The sequence below is a fragment of the Marmota marmota genome, unplaced genomic scaffold (genome assembly GCF_001458135.2).
Source record: "Marmota marmota marmota unplaced genomic scaffold, marMar, whole genome shotgun sequence".
NCBI classification, from domain to species: domain Eukaryota; kingdom Metazoa; phylum Chordata; class Mammalia; order Rodentia; family Sciuridae; genus Marmota; species Marmota marmota.
Genome location: NW_026000101.1, coordinates 3,741,322 through 3,762,605, shown reverse-complemented (window position 1 = coordinate 3,762,605; position 21,284 = coordinate 3,741,322). Strand labels below are relative to the sequence as shown.

Sequence of the window (21,284 nt, the reverse complement as noted above, 5' to 3'; positions counted from 1 at the left end):
ATAATTGTCATTGTTACTGTTTTAATGAACCTTTTATCTCTTTTTCATCTTAAGCTTGGCTTCCCTGGTTCTATCCCAAGATTCAGGGAGATGGTGGGGGAACTGACGTAGTCCATGTCAACTGTCTAACGTGGCTCTTCTCGTGTTTTCTGATAGTGTTTTCTGGACTCTTGCATTTTATCATCTTCCAGTGACATTCATAGGGTCAGCAGTTCATCAAATAACCTGTCTTACCTTGAAGCAATTGTATTTGACATTTTCTCAGATTAGTTCCACCAGGAAGGGTTATTTCTCATTCCTGAGCTAGGTTTGCGACGCAAGATTCCCATCATTCCATCCTGGGGCCTTCAAAGGAGGAGAAGAAAGAATAAAAATGATCAGCTCCTAGTGTGGGTCACAGCCTCTGTGTGCCCTTGAGCTGACATTCAGGATGTTCCCTTTCACTGAGAGGAAAGGAAATTGCAACTGCCAAGACTGAGCTCCTTACTTCTGTAGAATTGTGAGTTGCTTTAGATGTGTGTGACCTAGTCCTAGCGCAGTGTGAAGAAAGAAGGTCATTGAAGGAGGCCTGGGCCAGGCATGTCATCTGGTGGGTGTTTTTGTTCTGTTTGGTGTGGCTTTTAAATATGAGTGGGTGGTGGCTTTTTCTTTTCTTTTGAGAAATGTAGAAACCAAGGATCTTTGAAGACCTCAGACTCCATGGAGATGGAATCTTTCACAATCACCGAATACTCTAAACTTTTGATTTCCACAAAATACCTCTAAACTTGTGGAATTCACATTTGTTACTTTTTTTGAAGTTAGACCTGTTCCTACAGAAGGAGGATTTGAGCTGTCAGGACTGACAGCAGCTGTGTTCGGAATATACACAGCCCTCTCCCGGGTTCCCTTGGGTGGGAGGAATTGCAGATTCTTTTCTCTCCCTCCTGTCAGCACAGCCCACTTCAAGTGCCCCAGGGAAATCCTTTCTTGCTTGGAAAATCCCTAAGTGTGGCCAAGGCACGGCTTGCTTTCTCTGGACTAGAAAATGCTTTATCTCTTTCTCATAAATAAACAGGAAACACAAATTCATGTTTCCCACTTTTCTTTTCCACTCATGGAGACAGTGCTGGCTAATTTGTAATGAAATCCTGCCTGGTTTTGGTAATGGATTTGTAATGAAATTCTCTCCCTGTTCCTTAGACTGCCTCACAATGAGACAGCCCCCGAGCCTACCCTCTTAAATGCCAACAATATAACTGCTTTTTCCTCTTAATATATTTTGAGTATTTTTCTATGACTTTTAACTAGTCTGAAACATGATTTGTAATGGCTAAAAACTAGTCATACCTAATGTAACCATTCTCCTGTAGGCAGATACTTTGGTTCAATTGTCTTTTTAATTACTAAGGTCGAAGTTCTTGTACATAAGCTTTCTGCTCATTCTTAATTGTCAGCCAAACTAGCTAGTGCCAGAAAGTTCCTTGGAAGCTGGTTAGCCAGTATTATTCATCAGAGAAGCATATTTCCTAAACTGCCTTCCTTGAAAGTTTAATAGGCATTCCATGAAGTGAGTTTCTCTGGTTAAATAAATTTGAGAAATGCTGCATTTTTGTTCTTGCATTAGCAATTCATGGTTATGTTAGGACCAGACCCAGAAGTCTTCCCGTAGGACCTTCGTCTCTGTCTCTCTGCCTTTCTCCCCCTCGCCTTCCTCTCCCCTTTCTCCTTATTTAAATCCAAGTTTATTTTTACAATGCTTTTGGGGGGGGTTGTTTTGCTTGTTTACAGCATTGAGGGTACCAGCTCACATAGCCAAGGTAATAGGACACATGTTTAGAAACAGCTTTGAAATCAATCCAGCCGAGCCAAGTTGCTTATCCTCAAACACCTGCAAAACTCTAAGTCTGATATCACTGTAGATGGAGTAGTTTGAACAAAAATCACGTTTATGAAATACACTCAAAAATGTTTCCTATTCTGCACTCAGAATTTCAGTCTGATTTTGTTCTGTTGTTTCCCTATGGCGGATGTAGAGGTCACCTTGCACCTGTCCCCTGCTCTGTTACCATTGGGTCCCCTCTTCAGGCTAAAGCAACCCAGGGCTGCCCTTGGCTCTGCATGGCACAGTCTCTTCTTGTTGTTTCTCAGGACAGTGACTGGGGTCCTTCAGGAGAACTCTTCTGTGGAATGTTAAGTCCAGGTGAGAAACTGGACAGTTAATCGCTGAATTGGAGGCTACTTGGAGGTATTTCAGCTATTGAATCACTCAGCAGGTGGATAAACCTCGGCCAGGGCCAGGTTGGATGGGGTAAGCTGGGAGGGAGGCACCTCTGGAGAAAGAGGGGCGGTGAGATTCACTGTGGGATAACTCACTGTTTGGGGCATAACTCACTGTTTGGCCAGAGAACTTCAGTGGGCCTCATGGTGCCACCGGTAAGGATGTGACTGACCTCGCAGGCCTGCGGCACAGACCATTCACTTCACATTCCTGTGATGATCTCTGAGGTCCAACAGTGGAGGTGTCTGCAGGGTCCACTGCTGGGGGAAGAGCAGCAGAAGTTTCTCACCATCCTCGTTGAGACAGTGGGGGATTACGGGGCCCAGCAGAAAAGTCTGGCCAAGCCAGCTTCCCCTGACACTGACCAGGTGCCTGCTGATGAAGCACAGCACCTCCTTTGTCTGGGGACCTGTGACAGCCCCACCTGCCTGAGGCCATGACATGATCTTGGTTGGTTATCTGAACAAAGCCTCTTCTCTCAGGTTGTTGTCAGCCACCTTTCCTCTGGGGGGCAGCTGCTCCAGCCTACTAAGCCAGCCTTCCTTCCTGTGACCTCTGGTGGCTATCACTGGTAACACTGGTTCCAGGGATGGGCTTTGAGTTGCTGGAATGATAGGAAATAAATAAGCAGGAAGTGTCTTTACTGTCTCGAGGCTGACCACGTCTCTGTAGCCACCTTTCACCTCCTCCACAGCTTCCTTGCAGCCTTCATCTCCTCCTAGAGATCAGCTACCAACCACCAGATTATAATAGTGACTATCAACTGTCACTTGTGCAGGAGTTAGCCTCTGGGCCTCCATGGTCTAAGCCATTTCCAGGTGTCAGGACATCCACCCTAACTACATCGTAAGACACAAGGATTCAGTGATATGAAGGCCATCTGTGAAATGCCATTGTCATTGCCACAGAGCCATGAGTGTGATTCTGTGGCCGTGGAATGTTTCATCTCATGTGTTCCAGGGAAGGTATTTGAACTCTTTCTTCTGATTCCTTGTGGGAGGTTCTGTCCCAATCCATAAGCATTTGCTAAGCGGCTAGTACATGTGTTTCCTTGTGGACATAACTGGTTTTATCAGCTCGTGTCAACTGCCATGTGCCATGTACCACAGCTCCTGCCATGTGCCATGTACCACAGTGACCAGGACCAGCTAGGCCCTCCTCTAAGGGGGTCTTCATTCAAATGCTTGGGGGGTTCACTGATAGTTGAAGCGGTTCATATCCTCAGGTCATTTTTGCAGTTTGTAACAGATGCTTCAATAATCAAGTCAGCTTGTGAAAAGGCTGTCACAGGAGGTAAACCAAGTTCTACAAGGCTGAGGGGCCCTGCTGCCTGGTGTGTGAGAGGCAGCAGCTAGAGGCAGTGGATTTCCACTGTGCCTTCTAGACTAGACGTTTAGTGCCGGATGAGTGGCCATTGGGAGATTACCTGGACACTTGAGGTCAACAACTGGAGATGACAACAAAGCAACTTGGTGTCTATTTCTGGTCCTGGAAGAGCTGCAAGATACTCATGAAACTGTGTGTCCTCACCCTTGGAGTCACATTATCCTTTGAGATAATGGTTAAATGGTAGCTGGACTCATTGGATGCTTTCTGTTCTAAATACTAATTTTATAAATGTTAACTCAGTCTTTCTAACAACTAAGGGCGGGTACTTCTGTCATCATATCTGCTTTACAGATGAGGAAACTGAGGTATAAAAACAGTGGGTTGCCAGCCCAGAATTACTTGGCACCTAAGTAGTGGATTCAGACTCCAGCACAAGGGCTCCAAAACTTGTGTGCTCACCTCTGTGCTGGACCACTTCTCAAGCCATCAATTTAAAAGTCAGTTGTAATTTTTAGAGGTGTATGCTAAGTGTACAGGGGTAAAATGACCCCAGGTCTGGGATTTCTTTAAAAAATGCAACAAGTGGAAGGAAGGAAGGACCACAGGTGGTAAAATCTTGATAAATATTTATTGTAGGTTATTTAAAAATGCCTATGGAGTCATTATTAGCAGTTCCTAACTTCTATAATAAAAAATAGAAACGATTTCTTGTGAATTTGGAGATTTTGAAATATTTGTTATTGTTGTTATCAAGAGTTTTTAAAATTATCTGGATCATTGCATATGCTTTTTACTAAGTTGATCAGTGCAATTGTGGCTGTGAAGTGGAATCCCTCTTTTGTATGTTAAAAACTACTTTCCTCCAGGTGCCATGGAGCACACCCGTAATCCCAGTGGCTTGGGAGGCTGAGGCAGGAGGACCTCAAGTTCAAAACCAGCCTCAGCAGCTTGACAAGGCCCTAAGCAACTTAGTGAATTGACCATGGCACACGCCTGTAATCCCAGTGGCTCGGAAGGCTGAGGCAGGAGGATCGTGAGTTCAAAGTCAGCCCCAGCATAAAAGTGAGGCGCTAAGCAACTCAGTGAGACCCTGTCTCTAAATAAAATATAAAATAGGGCTGAGGATGTGGCTCAGTGGTCAAGTGCCCCTGAGTTCAATCTTTGGTACCTCTCCCCACCCCACCCCCCAAAAAAGAGAAAGACGGGGGGATGGAGATATGACTCAGTGGTGAAGTGCCCCCTGGGTTCAATCCCTAGTGCCCCAAACAAACAAAACTACTTTCCCATCTAGTCAACAAATGTGATGGCCATGTGCCTTATTTTTTTTTTATATTGATAAGGGTTCCCCTGCTTGCCAAATGTGTTCAGTGGAATAGTATAACATTTGAGTTGGAAGACCTCACAAAGACAGCTCCTTCCCAGACTCATTTGGCAGCTGTGGAAGTGGAAGCTCAGAATTTAAGTGATTGGCTGAAGATTAAAGTGGAACATTAAAAGCATGATCTATTGCCAATCACGTAACCAGTTAATGAGGGCGCAGGAATTAAAATCTGGAGCTTCCAAGCTCTAGGCCTTTCCAGGTCCATCGGAAGGAGCCTGTGCTGGTAAGGGGCCACAACCACCCGCATGGAGACTCAGACTCAGCCTACACTTGGGACTCCTGCTATGTCAGGCAGGTGCCAAGTAAGGAGTCTGGGATGTGAGATGAAGGCAGGGAGTTTCCCCAAGCTTGGGACCAGAAGGGGTCACGTGGGACTTCAACTTCCCCTGGCTCTATTCAGAGGACAAAATGTGGCTTCTTAAATGTGGCTTCTTCTCGCACCCTTTAAGAGCCTCACGTGGATCAGCTGGTGCCCCCAGTGCCACCTACTTTGGGGCTTGAAAGGACCCATTTATTCTGTTTTCTCCACATTCCTTCTTGCAGAGCCCAGCTGTGTCACCCTCAAAGGGCCTGTGTAAAAAAAACCATTGCCATTGCACCTTCTCAGAGGTGCACCTGGGTCTCAGTGGCACTAAAGTCTACTCTTTGATGGGCCAGAAGCCAGGGCCCCAGGCTTTTCCCAAGAGAAGAATGAATGCAAATGGTCTTAGCAAAAGTGTCCAGAGTCTCCACACCACTGGCCTCATTTCCTTATCTGAGAACTCCTGGAGAGCATCTCAGATCTAAAATCTCACCACTCCACGTCTGGTGGATACCCCGTGCCCCTCACGTCCCACCACCATACACACTGCCTTCGCTGGCATTCGTCCCTTAAGGTTTGGAGGATCTCAAACTCAAATGCTTTCGGGACCCCAGCAGGTAAGATGAATGAATGAAGCTGACCCATGTAAGACTGGAGTGACCTGGGAGGAATGGCCACAGTCTCGTTCAAAGGGTTTGCCACACTGTGATGCCCATGTAGAAAACCCCAGGCAGAATAGCCGGCACTTGGCCACCTCTGACATAGAGGACACCAGGAAGGCCAGGTTCCACCCCTGGTCACCCCTGTGACCTCTGCACAGCCTTAATACTGCAGAACCTCAGATTTTCTCTGAAGGCCACAAAGGCTTCAAGGTGCCACCTCCACCAAGTCTCATCCTCTGACCTGTAATAGAATACACGTCTCCATAGCAACCAGGGCCAGGATGGTCTGACTAACATATTTGCAAAATGCCCACCAGGCCCTTGTGATCTAACTAACCTTTTAAAACTAGTGTCCTTGAGGTCTCTGATGGATGGGTGTGCACATTCTTTGCAGTGTTTTGTCCCCTGTAACTAAATGGCCCACACTTAACCTTCATTCTGGGGGCGCCCTCGATGTCAGAATTGCCTTTTCTTTTTGCCGGTTTTCTCTTCTTTCTGAAAGCAGCCATGAGCAGATGAGCTTAGAAAGGGTGTTCTCTTCGTATTGTTTCAGGGAAAATAGAGAAAGTCAAACCTCCTCCATCCCCCACAACCGAAGGCCCCAGCTTGCAGCCTGACTTAGCCCCCGAAGAGGCTGCCGGAACCCAGCGGCCCAAGAACCTGATGCAGACCCTCATGGAAGACTATGAGACACACAAATCTAAAAGGCGCGAGAGAATGGATGATAGTAGTGTAAGTTTTTCCTCCTTTCCTTTCACTTTCCGAGGGCGGCCGTCTGTGTGGTATGTGGTGTACCAGTTCAGGTGTGGATGTGTATACAGTTGTCTCTGAATAGCATCGCGGTTCCAAAACCAATTTTCAAATGTGTGGTTTAACATGAGTGGATTGGGTTTGGGTTTCTGCCTTGATTCCCAAACAGTGGCCTTTTCTGGCCAAGGATAGCTTGAGCCCACTGGCAAGGGTGGTGCACAAGATGTTTGGTGTGTGGAAAGACAACACGAATGGGTGATGCTGCAGGCAGGGAGCAGGAGTGAGCGCCAGGGAGCCGCCTGACCTACTTTGTGCACATTCTGTGTTTTTAGAGAACTATGAAATGCTGCTTCTTCAAAATCTACATTGCGAGCAATCACTATAAATATTCCACAGTGCTCAAAAAGACAAGGGTGAGCTGGGAACGATGACACACTCCTGTCATCCCAGTAAATTTGGAGGCTGAGGCAGGATGATTGTCCCAGCAACTCAGCAAGGCCCTAAGCAACTTAGTGAAACACCGTCTCAAAATAAAAAGGACAGCAGTCGTTGCTCAGTGGTAAAGCACAAAGCACCCCTCAGTTCAATAACCCGGTTGCCCCCCATACCCCACCCTCCCAAAAAAAAAAAAAAAAAGGGAAGATATGTGTTTTGGGTTGTTTCCAAGCCTCTTACGCAGTTTGGCAAGAAAGAGCCATTTTAAATGACAGTTGAAAACCACACAACTACCCTGTCCCTGACCCCAGAACTTTGCATGTGGCTTTCACGTGAACTATGAAGGAAGTCATCCACTCTGGTTTCTTTGTCCTGCAAGAGACTTCAGAGTTGTTCCATACGGTCCCAAGGAGCCTGGGATCAGCCTCAAGGTTTCACGCCATCCCCGAGGAGTCTCGGGCATCATAATGATGAATAGCACCCCTTTCCCTTTAAAAGGTATCCTGCTTTAGATAATGAACTACCCGGTCACCTTAAACTTGAGTGCCCTGGGGTTCACAGTGGGAAAGTCCGCACCGATTTACACTTTTCATAACTCTGGCAGGCTCATCCCAGGTTAAAGGACTTCTGGGACGGAAGCCAGGACTGAAAGTTGCTTTCAAAATATGTGGTGAGAAAGAAAGGAAGAAAACGCACACAGGGGGAGCCTATGGTCTGTTCTCTGAATTTCACAGTGGCTTGGGGCCTGGCCTGCGGTGTCTGCTGAGGACATTCCTATTGGGCTTCACTGTGGTGGAGGCAGCAGCTCCTTCCTGAGCCTGTGGGACATTTCCTGCCCACTAAGTCTCTTTAGCCAGCCCTTTTTTGCAGCCCCAGTTTTGGTACAGAGTTCACATTTAGGTATTTTTGGTGGTCTGTGGCTGCTTTGAAAGGTGGTGCAGAAAAGTGTATCCAGAACATACATCAGCAACTTTGGTGGAGGTCAGCCGAGTGGGTCCCTCATGTTACCATGTGGACGGGAAAGAACAAATCGACCCTTTTAGTAGCGACCTGTACGTGCTTATTGTGTTGGAGTATAGATATTAGAAAAGAAACACTGTACACAGAAGGAAAGAGCCAATTCTTAGTCATCTGCTAGGCAGAGGGCTGAAGTTTCCTTCGTACCTGCTCTGATACTCAGGCAGCCACCTCATGAATGCCAGCCAGGTTGGATTTCCTTTTGGCATTAATGAAGCCAAAAGTAAAGTATGGAGTCAGCATTTTAATATTCTAATTGCCCTTCCCTTACACAGCGAAGAGGCAGCTTCCTATCTCTATTTTGCCCAAGTAAATCAACATTTCAGATAAGGAAGAAATCTACGAACAAATCAAGCTGTTGCTATTTCCAGGTCCTGGACGCAAGGCCCAGTGTTTTGAAGTAGAACTGACATTACAATCAAACCAAGTGTGTTTTTGAAAATTCTAAGAATAGGACAAAACTTATTCAACCTGGTGTCTCCTCTTTTCAGAGATCCAATCTCAAAAAAAATATACTCAGATTGCTTCTAAAGCAATTACATGATTTTCAGCCAGACTAAATTTCTGAGCCACCTCTTAGCATGTCTATTAGCCCTTCCAGTTTAGGGGATCTTTTCTGTTGTATCTATATGAGTCACTGGAAAATGCATTGAAGTTTTCCCCCTAGCTGGTCTGTGGCCCCCTTTCCGTTTTTCTTTAGTTGTCTCTTATATGAGAAGGACCATAACAGAGAGCAGGTGGGTTGCTTCGTAGCCTGGCTTCCTATCCTAGAAGCTAAGGGCAGTTCTTCTAAAAGTAAAATAATTCTGTTCTCCTGCTCCGTGCACATACACTGTTAGCAGGGCAAAATGGCATTGTAGATTGTGTACCCTCAAGTGGCTCACGCTGATGTCCCCAGTGTCACCCAGTGCCATACAGCATCTGCCCTGGCATCTCACCAGCCAACATTTCCTTCCTACAAGCCCCCTGGCAGCATTTCTGCCTGCCCTTTTGGAAATTTGAAACCACATTTTAAGGATCCTGTGGGTTCTCCCCCAGGATCAAAACCCGAGCCTAGAAAGTAGCAAGTCATTTATAAATTGAATAAAAAGAATCCTTACTTGGTCTGCATTCTCAAGGAAAATGCAGACCTAAAAGCAAAAATGACATATAACTGGGACGTGTCTGTGGTGAGATTAACTCCAGACACATTGATAGCAAAGAGCATGAAGAAAGAGAAGGAGCCCGCATGAACCAAGCCTGCAGTTTCCCTGAGAGAATTCTGCCATCAGAACTGAGAAAAACTGTTGCCATTTAAAACAGGTCCAGGGTCCCCCTAATCACATCAGAGCAGTGGCAGTATGTGGAGCTGTCCACAGCGCGGGGGCCCTGCTGTCTCCAGTTTTCCCACTTAATGAAAAAAAAAAAAAAAAAAAAAAAAAGAAGAAGAAGAAGCAGCAGCANATGAAAAAAAAAAAAAAAAAAAAACAAGACAGGCCAGGGGGCCCCTGGCTCAGGGAACCTGCTCATTTTGCAGTTGGTGAGCAAAAAAGGTCAGCGACATATGGAACATTGCCCAAAATAGTTATCCCCAGATGGCTGTACTTACTACTAGAACCTGAGCAAGGCACTCCCTTTGTGGTCAAAGTCCTCACCCACCTGGACGTGCTTCCTTGTTCTGTACGGACATCAGTGGGTGTCTCCATGCTCCATGTTTCTGCCCACTCATTAGTAGAGTCCTTGGCTAATTTTTTGAGGAAGGAGGAAGGAGGGTTGCCCCAAACCCAGGGCAGCTCACCAGCCTACACAGATCCTTGCATGTATTAGAAAAAGACCCTGTTTCCTCAGGGAGGCTTAGCTCTGCCCCAACCTCACTGTTCATCCTTTTAATCATTCACTCCTTTAACCTGGTAATTTTGCAGTGGGCCCAGATGTAGCCACCTGAATTTAATTGCGGGTTCCTCTTCTCCGGAATTGTTATCTTACTGGAAATGCCCTTTTTCTGAGTCTGATGCCATCTCTGGTCAGTCCTGCAACTCATAATGGACTGATGAGTCATTGTTTTCTAAAGAGCTTCTTGGTGCCTTGCAAAGGAGCTGTCTTGAGGTGGGGCTGGAGGAGACCCTGCCACTGTAGATCTGGAGGACTGTAGGGCTGGCAGGCACAAATCAGGAGCTATTTGGATTGCTTTCCTTCAGGCCTCAAGAAGCCCTTTAGGGAATGGATTCTCGAGGCCATTTAGTTAAATGACTGCATTTAGTTAAACAGTATGCTTTTGTTCCCACACCATGACCTGAGCCTAGGAAGGTGAAGATGAGGGTTCATTGGTTCTCTTGAACATGTTGGTAGATTCCTCCCCCTTTTCCAGTTAAAGGGAGGTGGCCTTAGTCAGCTCAGGGGCATGAGGAACATTGAGCCTTCTGTGTGCTCAGTCCCATCTTCACTTCTAACACAGGATCTACTCGGCAGGGTTTTCCGTCTCCCTCCCTCCCTTCCCCACCCTCCCTCCCTCCCTTTTCTCCTGGCCTTCCTCCCCTCTCTCTGGCTTTTTTTTTTTCGGTGGTGGTGCTGGGGATTGAGCCCAGGTCCCTGTGCATGCAAGGCAAGCACTCCATCAACTGAGTTAGATCCCCAGCCCCCGACACTGTTACTATTGAAAGTTCTTGCAACCACCCTTGCCTGTCTCTGAATAAGAGAACTCATCAGTTCCCTGGACTGTGTCAAAACTGGGGTCTGGAACTTCCTGATTCTCTAGAAGAATTCCCATCTCAACTTTCCCTCTAAATGAAGTCATGCATTGAGATGCCGCTGTACTCTCACTGAGTGGGTGAAGGAAGCCCATCTGCCCCAGCGCCCCTCCCTTCCCCAGGCCCTAGAGGAAGCCCAGCCACAACCAAGGATGCTTCACGTTGTCCATCTCGTTCTAGGGCTGTTATGCCACAGGGAAGGTGCAAAGGAGAGGAGAGCTCCGAGCTCCTCATCTCCCAGCCCTTAGTCTGACCACTTCAGAACTGTAATTTTTTAGTGTTCCATGTAAGAAATTGCTGATGCCCACAGATTTGTAAGCCCATAGTCTCAGGGGTACTAAGTCTATGACTAACAGTACCCCAAACCAGTCAACTCCTCAGATGCCCTATGCAGTGTAAATGCAAGCTCATTACCACAATTCTGGAAGGGGCTGTTCCACATTGGTTCTTTTGTCTCCTTTCCCATAGTTAGATCTACTCGACCCGCAACCCCGTGGATTTTTACAGAGGACTTTTAGTCTTCTAGAAGAACTAAGATTATTTTAGTATTATAGTGCTCGTATTAATTCTGAGTAACCATCCTAACTGGAGATCACAGGACCACCCCACTCCAGGGTACTGATGAGGGTGGCTGTGTATATGGTCACCTAATCTTTAGAGATTAGGGTCTTCTTTGAGTGAACCTCAAGGTTCAGAGAAGCCTACAGGAAGAGTTTTTGAAAAGCTGGCTCCAGAGTCTGGCAAATCCAAAATGGAAGTTATCTCGTTAATTCAAAGTGCAGAAAATTTGAAAGCAACATCTTGAATTAACAAAGTGCAGCTTATCTGATATTTTTATTAAAGGATAATAGGGTATCTACTTGCTCCAAGAGATACAGACTTTGAAATAAACAAATATCAGATGAAGCAAGTCTTGGCGTGGGTGTGTGGTGGCCTCCTGGAGTGACTGCCCCTCCTGCCCTCCCCTGGCGTGGTACGAGTTCCAGCGGTGGGGTGCTCTGTGAGTGTCTGCTTTGTACTAACCCTGGTCTTTTCCCTTCCTGCCAGTACACCTCTAAGTTACTGTCTTGCAAGGTGACCTCTGAGGTACTTTTCAACTTGTCTGTCTTGGTGTCAGTGCATGCTCGATGCAGGTGCATGCTGTTGTGGTTTGCCGTTTCCTGATGTGTTACATGAGAATGGCAAGAAAAACAGCTTGTCTCCACGTGGATTTCCTCCTGCCTTTTCTGAATTGGGGGACTGCCTCACGGTGCTGGAGTCCATGCAACGATGATTCCCTGTGCTGTGCTGTGCGGTGAGGTTGGAGAAGACCTTGCCCACCCGTGGATCTGGAAGACGTTTGAACTAGAGGGCACAAATGATGGGCTGTTTGGCTTCTTTTAGTTTCCTTAGGCATGAGCAGCAAATCTAATCTGGTCTGGTTAGAAAATAGTACAATTCATGCAGATTGAGCTGTTGATTCTAACCGGTCCCTCTTACCTTAACACAAATCCAGAGAGCTCCCCCATTTCATGGATTTAGGATGAGTTATTCCAAATATGAACCAACCCCATGACCCCGTCCTTCTGATCTTTCAATTTATACTTTTGTTTTGGAAGCTTCTTCCCAAAGGTCTCTTTCTTTCCTCTCCAACTTACACAGATTTTATAAAGATGTGTGCTATGAGAAAGCACAATGTTTTCCTATTTTTTTTTATTTATGTTTTACCATATTTTTCTTTGTTGCTATGAGGAAGGACAGTATTTTCATATTTTTATTTCTGTACTAATTTTTATTTTAAAGAGAGTCTTTCATATAGTCATCATTTAGTCACCTGGTTTACGATTTATTAAGGATCTACCATGTGCCAGGCACTGTTCTGTGTTCCTGATGTCGTGGAGCCGGCATGCAAAGTCCCCAATTATAAAATGCAATCTGATAATAAGACCTACTCCTCCAGCTTTGCCCATTCTTATTATTTCATAGCACTTGCTAAATATTTTTAAAAGAAGTTAATGTTGCAAATACAACTCGAGCCCTCTTGTTTCTTCTCCCAGTTCTTATTGCTCAGTCTCTTTGTCACACCTTTTCTCTCCTGAGAGGTAACTGTTCTTGGCATTGGTATTCATTTTCATGCATGCTTTTATACTACACATATATGTACCCAAAACAATATCCTATTTTTTTTTGCATGTTTTTGAACTTTCTATAAGTGGTAAGTCATATGGTGGTAGCCTCTGCTGCTGACTATTCAGTCTGCATTGGTTTTAGATATGCTCATGTTAATACCTGTGGCTCTAGAGCATTCAGTATATCTGCTGTATAGTATTCCATTCAATGAATATATCACTATTTATTCACTCCTATGGATGGAAATGCAGGTTGTTTCCAGTTTCAATTTTTGTTTGTCATTATAAACAATGCTTCACTGAATGCTATTGCACATTTCTCCATGCACCTAGGAAAACAATTTTCCTAGTAAGAGAACTGGGTGTAGGGCTACTATGTACTTACATTCCCTAAATATTGCAAATTATTCTTCAAATCAGTTGTGCCAAATCCATGTATCTATGTACACCTAAACAATGTTCTAAACAATCAAGCATGTTTAGGTGTACATGCATGCATGTATGTGCATATATCTCTATGTATCTCACTGTTTAGCAAAATAATTATATTTAACTATAGATTTGAGCTGTCAATTATTTGCAATTTTTGTTCATAACACAAAGTGAATGTTGAGAATACCATTCTGTGTTCCTTCCTCATAGTCCAAGTGTGGTTCTCATCTAGGGAATGACAACTTAGAATTAGACACTAATCTCATCTCCTATTTCAGTGAGTATAGTTTAGAACAGTGACAGTCCCGTCAAATGTATGTGAGGAAGATAGAATTGGACACAGTGTAACTTTTACTGAAGGGAAAATAAGAGGAAAAAATATCAATATTTAAGAGGGGTAACTCATTAACATAACTTTTACTTCACATCCCCCCAAACTGCTGTATAGTATTGTCCTATGCTGATTGCCATAGAAGTTAAGCTGTGCACTACACATTACAAAGACAAAAACAATGTTAGAGGATTGCTCAGAGAGAATTGATCTCCCCCGACATCATCATCCTGAATTTGAATTAATTCGTGAGAAAACAAAAACAAATCAGGTCTCGGTATTATTATTATTATTATTATTATTATTATTATTATTATTATTATTTTAGTTGTACGTGGACACAATACCTATATTTTATTTATTTTTATGTGGTGCTAAGGATCGAACCCAGTGCCTCACACGTGTTAGGCAAGCATTCTACCACTGAGCCACAACCCCACCCCTGAGTATTATTTCATATTAATTATTTTTTAGTTTTTATGTTTTCCTCTCTTTATTTCTGTGGAGAGTGTGTGTTGCTCTTTTCCGGTGCTTCTCCCTCCAGGCTCTCACGGCCATGTAGCCTGATGGCTCTGAGCATCAACTCTGCACCTAGAGTTTGCTGGGTTCAAATCTTGGCTTTTCTTCCTACTGACTGGGCAACAATGGGCAAATTACTCGACCTCCCTGTGCTTCAGTCTCCATCATGTAAGATGGGAGTCATGATGGCTTGAATCTCACAGAATGTCCTGAGGATTAAAACAGTAACTGGTTTGTAGTACTTATGATGTGTGTGCTACGATTATAGCCCTAGAGGCATGTGCTTTTAGCCCAGAAAAGAAAAGGATAGATTATAAAAGTAAATATGCAATAATTAAAATAATAACACTAAATTTGCTAGAGATTTACATATATATGTGCACACACACACACACACACACACAGATCTGGGTTTTAGTTAAGGAGCAAGTGCTCATCCCCAAGAACTTGACTTTTGAATCTTAAAAGGCCAATTGTAGGATGGCTTTACTCCAACATAGTCCTGGATCACAGGGCCTATGAACCCAACGATGGTTTTATGCTAAGGTCTCAGTTATTTCAATGGTGATTCATTTATTGTCTTGTCTGTGCTATTACCAAGGAATTTAGATTTTATCAGAAAATCAGATCATGTTAAGTGGTCATATAAATTAAGAGAAATGAATTAAGAAAGGAGAACTCATCTGATGTAAGTTGACCAGTAGGTGTTCAAACCCAAACTCTGTTAAATGTTCCCCTAATTAGGAGTACTGACGTCTGCCCATCACATTTTTTTGTGACTAAGCTCCATGAGGAAAGGGACTGTTCTGTCCCCAACATGCCAACACTCTGCCTAACCACAGGTAGGACCCCAGTAAATGCTTGTAAGGTGAATGGGCAGACAGATTATAGCATGAGTTCCTGAAGAACATGGCAAGCTAACTCTGCTCAAGTTGATTATTAAAATAGGGTTTAAATGACAAGGAACATTTGAAAAGGATGGGGACTCTTATATTCAAAACCTTGGATTTATTTCCAGTTTTTTTAATAAACCTTTCAACGTCAGCTTGTATTGCAGTCCAAAAGGCAGTTGATCATTTTACACAAGACAGAGTCCCTTATATAGATGCTTTGTGCTTATATTCCATTTCATATAGTACAAATCCTTCCACATGATGATAGAAATAATTTTTGAGACCTTGTTATTACGTTTTAAACATTATTATTACTCATTAAATTATTATTCACGTGGAACCATGCTAAAATGCCTTACATACATTGCCTCATTTATTCCTCAGGTCAACTGTGGGTTTTATGATCCTATTTTACATGGGGACACTGAGGTGCAGGGGTGACTTTTCCAAGGTCACACAGTCACTAGAATTTAAACCGAGACCTGCCTGGACTCCAGAGTTCACACTGCCTCCTGAGAAAGTCTGCCAAGTAGGGCAGATATAGATCGCCAATGGACAGAACTGAAAACAGGGCCCAGGCCTTGCAGGCCCAGTCCAGTTCTGGTTCAGTTCCATGTTATCCCACATTGGCCAGAGAAATGCTCTAGACTGTACCAGTTCTAGAACTATTATTTCTCTTAATTTGTTTTTCTTAGATAATAAGGGAACCTCAGTGTGCTTATCCACAGGACACTTGATGACATGGCTTAGGTGCCTCACAGTGCATCATTCATTCAGCAGACATGACTGAGTACATCCCAGCTCTCCCTGCTGGGGGCGAGTAGGGAGGGCTTTGCAGAGGAAAGCACATCAAAGCTCCATTCATTGGACAAAAATGCAGAAAAGCAGGTTGAGATGGACCCCCAGACCTTTAGTCTCCTCAGAATCTGCTTATGCCTATTTTAGCAGCCCTGCCTGTAACCTGCATCTCCTGCTTCTCTGGAGTTGCCAACATCTGTGTCCCCTGCCTAAATGATTATTTTTAGAATAATCAAAGCCTTCATTGCAGTTTGGAAAACCAACCAGTACTGGCTCTAATGAACTTTTCTTTAAAATCAGAAACTCTGCACCCTAAACTAATGCCAGAGTAATTGGTTGGCATGATTGGTCTTGCTTTTACTGCAAGACCTAGGACCTTTTCTCGTGTGTTGGCCACCTAAATGCCATTCATCTGCACCTCATCTTAATAAAATTACAGCTGGAACATTTTGGCTAAAGTCTTCCACTCAGGAGTTTACAGATTGTGCTAGTGAACAGGAGGGAAGGAGGACCCATTTCAGTGGTGGCAAGCCCACTTGTCTTTGATGTTGTCACCTTTGATTTTATTAGTACACGTGGTCTGGAAGAAGTTTCATCAAAATGCTGAGATTGCTTTTTGTTGACCCTCAAAAGCTATATTTTTCAGTTACTGATTCTTTGTGTTTAATTATGCCAGAGTAGATTGGTGTGATACAAATATGATCATACCTTACATAGATCCACAAAGCTTGGCTTGTATCCACACTGGTCCAATAGTTAGGGATTCCTTTCTGATCTGCCTATTTATGAAGAGACTTAAGAGGATCTATCCTTGTGCCATCCAATATAATAGTTATTAGCCAAAGGGGCTAAGTAAGTTAAAATTAAGTTAAATAGTAAAATTAAGTTAAATATTTAGTTTCTCATGCATGTGTTTCAAGTACTTGGTAGCCATGTGGCAACAGTGGCCACCATATTGGATGGCACAGTTCCAGTCTTTCCTCCCTGACCTCTCTACCAACTGCAGTACCAGACACTCCATTACTTTTCATTCATGTTGATGCTGTTGAGGAGGAGAATAGAGGAAAGAAATGGGAAGTTGGCTCATGTACATAATTAGCATCATGAACCCTGGGTAATTTTTTTCCCTTTCTCTTCAGGTCCTTGAGGCCACACGGGTTAATCGAAGGAAGAGCGCACTGGCCTTGCGCTGGGAGGCAGGGATCTACGCCAACCAGGAGGAAGAGGACAATGAATAAACTTCCTTCGGCCCGGGAAACTTCTTTGGTGCTTGGGATACCAAGAAACCAAGAAATGATCACATCAAAGCATTTTGATGGACTATTTATTAAAGTGCATACAAACTCAGCAATCCTTCTGTAGACCAGAAACTGCAACACACAACGATGAAGAATAAAGCAAAAAGGGGGTCCACCCGTCGAATTCTGAGACCCAGGAGTCAGAAGAGAAAGGATTTCTTTGTGACTCAAAGAAGCCTCTGGATTTGGACCAGTCCACAATTGATCCAAAAAGACAAAGACATTATAAGACATTATAAGATTTGCTGAGGGCAGACCTTTGACCAGCCTTGGTGGGTGATGAGGACAGACAGTGAGGATAAGTCCATTCGTGAGCTGTAGGGCCCAGGCTGTTGCCATCTGTGTGGCACAGGGTATTTCTCTTCTCTGGCTTCCCACCCCTTGCTCGTGGCATCCAAGGTGTTGGATTGGCGCCATTTTCTCCAGCCGCCATACAATGAATGGTGTTCCTCTCTGTGATTGCCCCAAAGAGGCAGTTATGATAATATTTCTCTTACATTTGATTATTTTTAATTGGGAGCAATTAATGATTGCAATGCATACAATCCATATTTTTAAGACAATATATCTTCATGTTGCAGATGCAATCTCTTCTACACTAGGAGGTTGAGGAATGTGGGGTGAGAAAGCCAAACCAAATGGATTATTTTAGCTTTAGGATCTTGTCCGCTTATACTCTTGACTGATGTGTAGTTTAGAAGAACACATTTTCAAAATTACGTTTCTTCACGTGAAAACTATATTTAGTGGGCAACAACTATTTTTATGATGGGATAGGGGGATATAAACATGAATAAAACCTGTACACATTGAACAGCTTGGTTCAAGATGGTAGGGGTATTTTTAGATGGCAATAATTGGGGGGGAAAAAAGGTCAAACTCTGCCTTAGAGAGGTAGATGGCAAGAAATAAAAGTGTTTATAACTATTTTGTATTATAAAGTGAGCCTTAGAGGTAGTAGGAAGAAGGAAGGGATGTTTGGGGTCAATAGAAAGGAAACATTAAAGTCAATGAAGGTAGGGAGAGAACGAGGGAGGAGGGAGAGGGAGGAGAAGGACGTGAAAGAGATTATTTTTTTGGCTGAGTGCTTTTCAGGATGCTAAAGAGAAAAATATAGAATAGAAATTTTAAGTACAGGCTTGGAATCAACTACAAATCCTAAAGATGGGGTGTGTGTGTGTGTGTGTGTGTGTGTGTATACACCTTTGTGTGTTTGTGTAACGAGTGTATGTTCACAGGTGTGTGTGTGTGTGTGTGTGTTAAATTTCAATTGCTCACGACACCTGAGTGTACAGTTATTTCCTCCAAAGCTGTTAGCCAGCATCAGGAGTGAGTGAGAATTTCTTTTTTATGAAAAGGGATATAAAGGCACCGAGCTGATGCAGTATTTGTAATATTAAATTGACCTAACATGGTATTTGCATGAATCACAATTGCAGAGTTTTGAGTAGTTTTGTAATTTGACATTTAGGAACGTATCCTATTTATTCCCATGCTTTGGATTCATGCTTAGTATACACTAGAGGATGCTAGCTTTACTCTTTTCTGTCATTTAAAGCAATATGATAAGGGCATTCAGTAATTGGGTGCCCTAAATTTCTGGATGAGAAAATGTTCTATTTCTGGCCATGAGAAAAATAACTAACCAGCCTTCGTTATTTTTCCTTTGTTTTAAAACTATTTTTTTTAAAGCAATAATTAAATTAGATCTCATTAAAATTCTTTTTTTTTGTTTTAATATTGTTATGTCATAAGCTCTGATATGTTATTCTCATAAGTAGCAATTCCACAAAACCCGTATGTAGTGTTACCCACATTATCTTTGCTTTTTTATCTTTGCTAGTGTTGACTTTGAGGGAAAGTTTATTCACAAATGGTGGGCATAAAGTAAAAAGATGGAACTGGCCAATAACCCCTAAAGATCCTTTCAAAGTGCCTCTGGTACCTGTCATATGCACCCACATTCTGCAGATTGTAGCCAACCTTGCATGTGGGCATTTGGCAGTTGGGATGGTTCATTCTCCTGAATGTTCAGCCAAGTGCTAGCCATTGGGGGACACTGAACAAATAAGACCCCTGATACAGGAGTTCATTTTATAGTGGCAGAGGCTGGCATGGAGCCAGGTATTCCCAGGAAGGTGACCTCCATGTTAGAGCAGAGGTCCTGCCCCATTGGAATGGGAGCGCCCAGGAAGGAGGACCACCATTTGTCTAAGGATTTCTGGGCTGAGGACCGAATGGGAGGGGCGTTCTCTAAGGAGACACATGCAGAGGAGCAGAGGAGGCATCAGCACCTGTGGCCCCAAGCACAGTGGCAGTCAGGATGGTGGCCAGTAGGCTACATTTATGGGTTGCTCAGGAAATACACTGTGCTTCATGCTTTGGGACAGACATGGAACTCTTAGAGAGCACAGACATGCTATTGACTAACTCCCCCCATTTTTTTCACAAGAGGGAACCATTTTCACCACTTACCTTAAGCTTTTGTTCTGTCTGGAAGGGGATCTTGTACCCACGGGACAGCTGCAATGGAGAAGAGCTGGGGCCGGGAGGAACGTTAGGAAGCCACCCAGTTCATGGAATCACTTTCAAAGCAACCTTGATTGAACAAGAGGCATTGATTGCTCTAGAGCCAGGATCCCTTGGGCCACACTCCACGAATAGATGAGGAAATAAATGTGATTTCTGTGACTGTTTCTCCCAGTCACGGACCTGTTTTTACTGTGTCCCCTACATCTCCCAACTTTTACTAGTTCCCCCAAATTGCCTTCTGGATGACTGCTATTTCCTTGCTCTACTCACTGACAATCCCATTGCATTCCTATTAAAAATGTAAATTACGGTTCACTGGGGTAGAGCCAGGTTTTGTCTGTGCTCTTGTTTTTTTTTTTTTATTCATTCAAGAAACATTCCCCCTCACTGCCACCCCATGTTTGCGCCATGGACACAGCACTGTGCTCTGGGATCCCACATGAACCCCTGTAGCTTCCTGAAGATGGAACAGACCCCTGGAGAAAAGTCATTCCTGCCTAATCCACTGGGAGAAAGAGGCTCAGGAAGCTCTCGGCCTCACCCTTCAATAGCACACAAGCTTGTTAATGTCAACTAGAACAAATGTTGAGATTTTGCAAACGTTAGAGCCTTCCCAGAAGTATTCCTTGCTGCAGAGTTTATGGATGTTCAGTTTCTTCCAGAGCCGATTAACCACTGACACGCCTTGGTTCTCTCATCCAGAAATTATGGAAACAGGGTCTGTCAGTGACAGAGGTTGGTTGAATTCTACTTGGATGACAATGCAATTACCCATGCATGCTGCCCACCCTAGGCGATGACATAGAAGCAGTATCTATATCAGTGTCCACACACACACACACACACACACACACACACACACACACTCATAACAAGAAACGCTAAAGCAGTGTTGACTCTTGTCGCTGAAGACAAACATTTTTTTTTCCAAATGAAGAATGGATTTAATTAAACTATGTATTGGAAAAAAAAAATAGCCTAAGTATTAGAGAAGGTGACTATATCCAGTTTTAGTTACAGAATCAATTTCCTGAATTTTTAGCATTCAGTGAGCTGCCAATTTTGATTGTGTTGCTCTTTATCCAGATGACATTTTCTTTCTTTTTTTTTATGGAGGAGGGGAAAAAAGCAGCAATACTGTGTTTGAAAATTATACTCTGTATCTGGCTTTCCTGTGTATGTTAACCACTTCGATGTTATTATCCTGCTTCAGTTTTATAGTGATTGTGAGGCATTCAATGCAAGTATACAGTTATTTTCTCATTAAAAACACGATGTGTGTTGTGTTTTTATAAAGGATGGCTACTTGTTTAACTGAGGGGAGTTGGGAAGACTAGCCTAACCTTGAGTACATGCCTGTGCCCTTGGCCCCTGCTTCTGTTGCAGCACGGATGGGACAAAGGAATGCCATTGTAGCAGACTGTCCCCAAAGCCCCTTCTCAATATACAAGATGGTCGGTGGCAACCAGATTTTGGCACTGCCCGCACCCCCCCCCCTTTCTCTCTCCTACT

General features: G+C 43.8%; 1 protein-coding gene across 7 annotated transcripts in view; it reads left to right on the top strand.

Moving 5' to 3' along the window:
- The window catches only part of Palm2akap2 (PALM2 and AKAP2 fusion), a 456,764-nt gene extending 435,696 nt beyond the window's left edge, over positions 1-21,068 (top strand). For 6 of the 7 annotated variants that reach the window (XM_048783227.1, XM_015492211.2, XM_048783232.1 and 3 more), the window contains 3 exons: positions 6,487-6,665; positions 11,909-11,947; positions 17,082-21,068. In XM_048783227.1, coding sequence (XP_048639184.1) covers positions 6,487-6,665; positions 11,909-11,947; positions 17,082-17,180 — 317 coding nt within the window. In that variant the 3' untranslated portion in view covers positions 17,181-21,068. The remainder of the gene's footprint in view (positions 1-6,486; positions 6,666-11,908; positions 11,948-17,081) is intronic. The other variant, XM_048783228.1, reaches the window with a different exon arrangement.
- Positions 21,069-21,284: the final 216 nt, after the last annotated feature.